Genomic DNA, 8303 nt, shown 5'->3' with positions numbered 1-8303 from the left:
TGCTCAAGTTTTACAGAACTTCTGTTTCCAGAACTTTCATTTCTTAAGCCTGAAATCTATGCTTAGTAAGGTTGAAGTTTTGGTGATATTAGTTTGTAAAATTTGAGCAAAAGTTGGTCTGATATTCTTGAGAAGAAGGATAAAATATAAATATGGTGCCAATTTTAAGAAAAAAAAAATTATTTTAATTATGACTTGATTATTCATTTTACCAGGACTGTCTATTTGTCATACTAATGCAGAGTGACCAACAGTGCTAGCCCCAAAGAATTTGCTGTCCTGCCTGAGCCCTGACATGAGTGAAAACAAAAGACTTAAATATAGCAGGGGGCAGGGAGGGGAATATCAACAAATAAATAAATAAGAATCAAAGGCTCCTGCTTTGATCTGTCACAGCTCTGAACATTTAAGCACCGTACCCTGAATACATAGAGCTGAACAGCAAGTGAAGCAACTGATAAGAACAGCCTGGAAACTCTTCAATGAGAGAGGGCAGGACCACGGTGGGCAGGTGGACTGGACAATATGCCCTCATTGAGCAGCGGGACAAGGTATGTGGTGTGTGCCCAGTGAGTCGCACATCAGCCTGGCCAAATCCCCCTGCTTAGCGGCAGGGCAAGGTTTGCGTAACGCTTCAGTCCCACTTTCAAGCTTTTGAAAAAGGTAGCAAGCAGGGATCCTCTCAAAAGCCCTGCGGGGGAGGATGTCGTTAAGGCCATCTGGGTGTCAGCCTTGCTTGACACTGCAGCGACTGATGCGCCAACATGAACATCACGGATGTTTTCTGCGCAGAACACACAGGACTGTCCATGCCCATGTCTGTTCCCATGGTCAACACTCTCCCCCCACTCGCTACCTACGGAACCTCCTTCAGCTGGGGTTAAAAATAATGAGCCCTGAAGCGAAGCAGCAGGGTAAACGAGATTAGCCTCTTCAGAACAACTTTACTCCCAAACAGGTGTTGGCGACTGGATTAGCATTTAGGCCAGGCTTCTCCCGATTTGTTTTCGCTCCTAGCTTTTCACTTACCCATTTGCTAACCCGCACCTTGGAACAACCCCGCCCGGCTCAGCCCCCGGCCCCGCTCCACCGGACCCCCGGCGGCGCTCCGCCCGTTCCCCCCAACCCCAGCTACCCCGGCGGCGCCCGCAGTGCCGTTCCGCCCGGCCGGGGCTGGGGGAAGCGCCGGGCGGCGGCGGGGCCCCACCCGCAGGCCGAGCCGGTGCGGCGGCCGGGGGCCGCTTAGCGCGGGGGCTGCCAGGTGCGAGGGGCCCCGCCGGGCCGGGCCCCGCCGTGCTGGCGGCGGGCAGGCCTCTCCCCGCGCCGCCGGGGGCGGCTCCGGGCTCCGCGCTGGCGGCGTCCCCGTGCCGCAGCTGGGCGAGTGCCGTTCAATTACCGGCTACCTGGAGGGGCCGGCAGCGCCGAGGCGGGCCGCTTTCCCCGGTCACGTTTTTGGGGTGGGCCGCCGGGGCTTTAGGGGTGCCCGCCGGCTGTTCCTGAGGCGGTGCCGGCTCCCCGGCTGCGCTTCGTGCAGCGAGTAAAGCCGGGCCGCGTAGGAAGAGATTAGCTCGGGGTTTACCCTTCACCCGTGCAGAGATCAGCTGAGGACAGAGGCTACCCGCCCCTCTAAAAATGGGATTCCCGGAACGCCTGAATGAAAAGCCGGGCCGGGATCACCGGTGGGGAATTAGGGGGACACGGCAGGCCCCCCGCCGGGGTCGCATTGAGGGAGAGAAAACATGGAGGGAGAGAAAAGATGCCTTTTGTTCCGCCGGCGGCTGGTGCCCGCGGCGGCGGAGGGAGGGGGGGAGGGCCGGGCCGCGCCCCCTCACCTGCCCCCGCCGCGCCGCGGCTGCCGCTTGTTTGCACTCGGCTTATCCGGAGCGGAAATTCCTTTCCGTTTTTGTGAATGACAAACTCATTAACGATTCATCAACACAACCTGTTCCAGCCGGCCCGTCGCCGCGGCAACAGCCCCTTCCGCGCGCCCCCATTGGCTGCGCCGGAGAATGTCTCCATTGAGACGTCCCGCGGTTGTGCCCATTGAGGAGCCGCCGGGCTGCGCGGGGCCGCGGCCGAAGGGCGCTGCGGGCGGCGGGCGGGGAGGGGGCAGGGGCATCGGCATCGCCACCGGCATCGCCATCGCCACCGGCACCGCCGCGATGTTTCCGCGCTGAGCGGGGCAGCCCCGCTCGGCGGCACGTTAATTGGATTTCATTCACTCGGGGCGGAGGAAAAGCCCAAGGGCTCGGGCTGCAGCGGCGATTAGGGCAGGTTCATTCAGGGATTCATTGACAAAAAGAGAGGAGACGGGGCAGGCTGGCTGCGCGCACGCAGGCACACACAGAGACACGGACACAGACACACGCTCACACTTGCACACACACGCCGGGACCGGGGCTGCTTCTCCCTCCCCGTGACTCCACCGCCACCCGGCGCGGGGGAGGCGGCGCGGGGGGGCTGCGTGATTCATTTTCCTGGGGCGGAGGGAGATAAGTTGTGCAGAGTTGGAGGGGTGCAGCCCGCCCGCCGAGCCAGCCGCATGCCTCTGTGAGAGAGAGGGGCGCTTCCAGAGCACGCTCCGTTCCCCCCGTCCTTCCTCATGCTAGATACGTTCAGACCCGTTCCTTTCGCGTCGGAAATGGCGATTAGTAAATCCGTGGCGTGGCTGAACGAGCAGCTGGAGATGGGCAACGACCGGCTGCTGCTGATGGACTGTCGGCCTCAGGAGTTGTACGAGTCGTCCCACATCGAGTCGGCCATCAACGTGGCCATCCCCGGCATCATGCTGCGGCGGCTGCAGAAGGGCAACCTGCCCCTGCGCTCCCTCGTCGCCAGCAGCGAGGAGGACCGGGAGCGCTTCGCCCGCCGGTGCGGCACCGACACGGTGGTGCTGTACGACGAGCACAGCCGCGACTGGAACGAGAACACGGGCGGCGAGTCCGTGCTGGGGCTTCTCCTCAAGCGCCTCAAAGACGAAGGTTGCAAGGCGTTTTATCTGGAAGGTGAGAAGGGCCGCCCGAGCTTTGGAGAGAGATGCCTGCCTGCTTGGGGGCCCGGGGCTGTGGGTGTCAGGGAGGCGAGCCCCGCGGCTCGGCGGTGCGGCACTGTGCCCGGGGAAGGGAGCGGGGGTGTCCGCAGCGTCCCCCGGACACTGCACACTGACGCTCCGGGAGGACACCAGCCTGAGCAGGGGGAAAAGCCCCCTGCCCTCTCTGCCCCCAGCATCGCTGTCTTGGCTTTATTTAAAGGGACCTCGAGAACTGGAATCGCTGTGGTGGCGTGGGGAGGACAGGGCTAACGGGGATCCCGGCGTGAGCCGGGAAGGGGCAGAAGGAACTGCCTCCGAGACATCTCTCCAGAGGTCCCCTCAGGGCGAAGCGGCACAGAGCTTTAATCTTGAAAGTGTTGAGCCCTGCGCCGCAGCGGGCGATTTTCTTAAACCTTTTAGGTTAGTCTGTCTGCGTAAGAGTGTGACTTTTTTTTTTTTTTCCCCGGGGCTCGAGAAGATGGGAAACAGATACCCCTTTGCAGGCAGGGCTGTACCAGGGAAGTAAGTCGGCTTGCCATTTTAAATCAGGTTGCGTTTTTCCCCCCCTTTGCTTTTCTCCCCAGGTGGTTTCAGCAAGTTCCAGGCCGAGTTCGCTCTGCACTGCGAAACTAACCTAGACAGTTCGTGTAGCAGCAGCTCTCCTCCTTTGCCAGTCCTGGGCTTGGGAGGCCTCCGAATCAGCTCCGATTCCTCATCAGACATTGAATCTGACATTGACAGAGACCCCAACAGTGCCACCGACTCGGATGGCAGCCCTCTCTCCAACAACCAGCCTTCCTTCCCGGTGGAGATTTTACCCTACCTCTACTTAGGCTGTGCCAAGGACTCCACTAATCTGGATGTTTTAGAAGAGTTTGGCATTAAATACATCTTGAATGTTACCCCCAACCTGCCTAATCTCTTTGAAAACGCTGGCGAATTCAAGTACAAACAGATCCCCATCTCTGACCACTGGAGCCAAAATCTGTCTCAGTTCTTTCCCGAGGCCATCTCCTTTATAGGTGAGACCCGGTTATTTGCTAACAGCTATGTGTCAAGCGGCAGAATTCGTTTTCTTTTGCAGAATTTTGGAGATTTCGGGCCAGAAGCGGTAGCAGCGTTTCTGGCAGTCTCCGAGGGCTGCCCCGCTTTCTGGTGTTAAAGCCGGCTTAAGTTGAGGGGCAGATGGGGAGTGTTTGGGGGGTTCTTGAAGAGCCCTGATGAATTGTAAAGAGACCTTTGCAGGTTGCAAACGCGTATCTGGTTTGGCTGGCGGTGGGATTCCTCCCTGAGCAGTTTGTGTTGGAGCTGGGGACTGAGCAATGCGTAGGATGGGGGATCTTTTTAAATCTCTTCCTGGCGGAGGGGGGGGAGGCGGTAAATAAGCCCGGGGTTGATGGCTTATTCGTTCTTTTTTTGTTGTTTTTACTTGTTGAGGTTACTGCAGACCAGTACAATAAAAAGAAACGATCTGGGAAGCTAACTTCAGCTGTTAAATACAAGTTATTCATAAGTGGTATCCCTGGCAAATGTATAGTCAGAGCTTCAATTAAATCTCGTGGTAATAATGATATACCTCTCGGGCTCGGTGCCTCGGTTAACCAGCCCTTAGACATTATCCGTCAGATTTGGAAACATGTCCCCTTGAGCTCAAGGAGTTCTGGTTAAAATTTGCACTCTCCTTCGTTTTTGGGGCTGACTACAATCACCCCACCGGGGTGCGGTGGGGTGGGCATCGCATTATCTCTTGGGAAGCTGTGCTGTAATCCGGTTGAATGATACCGGTAATAGCGGAGAATGTAGGTAATCTGAGCCCAGCAGGAAGAAACGTGGGCTGGAAGCCACAAAGAAACTAATCTCCAGGCATTGTAATGCATTTCCTATTACAAAGGAACCCTTTTTCAACCAATGTTGACATCCTGTTCCTCCTAATGGGCTGTCCCCTGTGACTTCCCTCATTCTTTTAAAATGCCTGAATACCTCCATTGTTAGCTGCACAACAGTTGGAGAATAATTTAATAGACCTTTGCAGTTTGCTGGTCTGTATAAAAGGCATTCAGTGACATATTGCAGGATTTCCATGCTGGGGCAAGGGGACTGTAAGAATTTAAGGCAAATCTCCAGGCGAAAGCGTGTCTTTTAAAAGAGTGTCATGCAGCGTATCCTGCTCTCTTTGTCTCATTCTTAGTTTTCTCAGCTCTTGGACTCGGGTACATTTACGTAGGGGGGTGGATTCTCCTCTTGTCCTGGTTTTAAGCTGGTGAAGTTAACTCTTGCGTTGCACTGCTGGCCACTGGGTTCAGAATCGTCTTTTCTTCCTACTTGATACTAATCTCACTTGTGTTGAGAGATCAGTTACCAACCCCCTGTATTATGTGTCCTTCTCTGCCTCTTTGTCTCTGTACAGATGAAGCACGGGGGAAGAACTGTGGCGTCCTGGTGCATTGCTTAGCTGGGATCAGCCGCTCGGTCACAGTGACGGTGGCCTACCTCATGCAGAAGCTCAACTTGTCCATGAACGATGCCTACGATATTGTCAAGATGAAGAAGTCCAACATTTCACCCAACTTCAACTTCATGGGTCAGCTGCTGGACTTTGAGCGGACTCTGGGGCTGAGCAGCCCCTGTGACAATCGAGTGCCGAACCAGCAGCTGTACTTCACCACCCCTTCCAACCAGAATGTCTTCCAGGTGGATTCCCTGCAGTCCACGTGAGCTCCCACCGCCTCCCTTCTCCTGCCCGTTTCATGGGATTACTCCTCAACGGTTGCTCTTTGGCAGTGATAAAGAAAACGCAGCTTTCTCTTTTTCTGGCCTCTGCTATCAAAAAGCAGCTGCTGGTGGAGGCTAGAAAGGTTACACAGTGTGGAATCGGCTATTGCGAAGGGAGGGAATGTGATGAGCTCTCTGGGAAGGACCGTGGTGACCAGGCGGCAGGTGGGCAGCGAACTCATCCCCGCTTGCGCAGGGGCTTGGGTCCGAGGACTTCCAGGGGGGTAGGGTAAGGCTGGACAGGCTGAGCACGTGTTCTCTAGAGACTGGAACTGTCCTGCTTCCCTCTCTGCCTTTGGATCTGTGACACACATCTTTGTCTTCAGTGAAGACTGGTTATTTTTGTTTGTTTGTTTGTTTTAATTTAGAGGAGCCAAAGAAAGAGATTTCAGCTTAGTGTATTTGGAGTACTTGTTTGCCGGGAGCTCGGTAGTATTCTACTTGATCAATGTAAATATTTAATCTTAAATTGATTTGCAGGTTTTTTTGAATTCACATGTATTCAAGAAATCAATCCAAGGGACATCTGTGTTTTTGTTCTCTTCATAAATTCTGTTTTATTTGTTTGTTCTTTTTTTTTTAATTGCAAAGAATATATTTGCAGCATGCTTAATTTTATTGTTCAACTGAAGTAAGCTTTCCATGAGGGAGAAATGGTAATGGTGAGAAGTTTGCAAACCATGTTTTGTGAGCAAGTACAGTCTCTTCTTTCACATATCTTATATTTTCCTTGTGGTGACCTTTTTTTCCCCTCACGCTCGTGATGTAGTTTCCACATGATATATATATATTTTTTAAATTAAATTAATTTTTTGCCTTACCTTTTGTAAATAGATCATCTGGGAGGAGGTTTGTCTTTGAATGCGAAAGATTTTTGATCACTTTTTAAAATTTTCAGATGTGCTAAACAGTGCATTACCTCTGTACAGATTCTTCAGGGAGCTTCACCTCAAATGCAATATTTTGCGTCTTTTTCTTTTTTTTTTTTTTTTGTATAAAACTGGAAGTATGCATGAGCATTTGTACCTGTGTGTAGGCACAGTGAACCTGCACATGGTTGCCAATAAGGGAGAGTCTAATTCACGGTGTAAAAGTTTTAAGATGGAATTTATTATAAGAATGTAAAACCTTAAATTATTAATAAATAAATAACTATTTTTGGCTATTGAGAACCTGGCTGGTTTATTCCCCCTTTCGCCTCTGTGTGGGTGTGGTTAATTGCACATACACATATGGTTATGTTTAAAGGTAATGATTGCTTTCAATAGCTTTTGTACAGCCCCTAAAACAATAAAGCCTTGATTTCGCCTTTGGTCCACTGGTGCCTAAATGAATAAACAGTGCATGTGCTGGATTCTTGTCTTGCTTTGGTGAAGAGAATGCTTTTGAAGGCCTTCAGGTTAATTGCAAAATATTCTGGCATCCCTTTGCTACCCCAGGGATGCACCTGACCCTGGGCCATAAGGTTTGGTGTGTTTAGGTGGGTGTTTTGTTTTGTTTTGTTCTAAGAGTAAGGATCTGCTGTTTTCTGGTTTCTTTACAAGTTTTGGCCACCCTATTACAGATGCCAGGAGATGGGTTTGTGCTCCCCTTATCTGTCTGCCAGGAACTCATTTCACAGAGATCCATCAACAGTCTGCAGCCTGGGAATGATTTTTTTGTTGCTGTTCAGCCACGTTGCAACATAACAGGTGAAGGCAAGAAGGAAAAGTCTCTATATACCCTTAGTCACCTCATTTCCTCTTTGGATCCTTCGAGTAGTCCTGTCTCTGCAGAAGGAAAAAGGGGGATTATAGCAATTGCAAAACTTCCTGCTGCAACTTATTTTCATTAACATCCTTCCTGGTGAGAAGCGGTCCAAGGTAGGGCGGTGCCAAAATCTGTGTGCAGTACCATGGTGATGGGCTGATGCTGCAGCTGGGGCTGTCGGTTGGGGTTCTGCAGAACTGGCAGCCGGAGCACATTTCAAGTAATTTTAGAAACTGCAAGTGTGTGAAATGAAAAGCAAACAAAACATGGGAAAAAAGTGAGTCAGTGTCTCATGCAGTAATGGCCTAGATTGAGTGCATAAACTGTGAAAGTAGAAGTGGGTTGCAGTTAAAGTTGGCTTGTGCTAATCCAGTTTTGAACGGTTTCCGCTCTTGGCATTCCCTGTGCTGCTCTGTTCAAAGTGGAGATTTGCAAGCAGCTCTAGCAATTTCCTGTCCAGCTGCAGCTCAAGTGACTCCCTTGGCTTTTCTTTTTTTTTTTTTTTTTTTTTTTTAATATGGTCTGCGGATAATTTTAGCCAGTTTCCTCTTTGTGGATTATTAATCTGCTTTTCTTGTAGAACCTACATAACTGCGTCCCTACTGTTCTGCTGAAGTCAACAGATGGCCTCCCCGCCACTTCCTCTCATTTCGCTGTGGGTTTGTTGTCAGGCCACTTCTGAAATTAATAGCGTTTTCTGGCTGGCTGCCACAGGCCATTACCACAAAGGGGAAGTAACACATCTGAATAG

General features: G+C 51.8%; 1 protein-coding gene across 1 annotated transcript; it reads left to right on the top strand.

The window, feature by feature from the left end:
- Window positions 1–2137: 2137 nt before the first annotated feature.
- Window positions 2138–6912, top strand: DUSP6 (dual specificity phosphatase 6). The gene is made up of 3 exons (XM_068401360.1): window positions 2138–3005; window positions 3616–4053; window positions 5439–6912. The coding sequence occupies exons 1-3, from the start codon at window positions 2603–2605 to the stop codon at window positions 5744–5746; spliced, it is 1149 nt and encodes a 382-aa protein (XP_068257461.1). The 5' UTR covers window positions 2138–2602; the 3' UTR covers window positions 5747–6912.
- Window positions 6913–8303: the final 1391 nt, after the last annotated feature.

The sequence above is a fragment of the Nyctibius grandis genome, chromosome 5 (genome assembly GCF_013368605.1).
Source record: "Nyctibius grandis isolate bNycGra1 chromosome 5, bNycGra1.pri, whole genome shotgun sequence".
Taxonomy (NCBI): domain Eukaryota; kingdom Metazoa; phylum Chordata; class Aves; order Nyctibiiformes; family Nyctibiidae; genus Nyctibius; species Nyctibius grandis.
The sequence above is the reverse complement of the archived record's forward strand: the minus strand, read 5'-3'. Positions and strand labels throughout refer to the sequence as shown.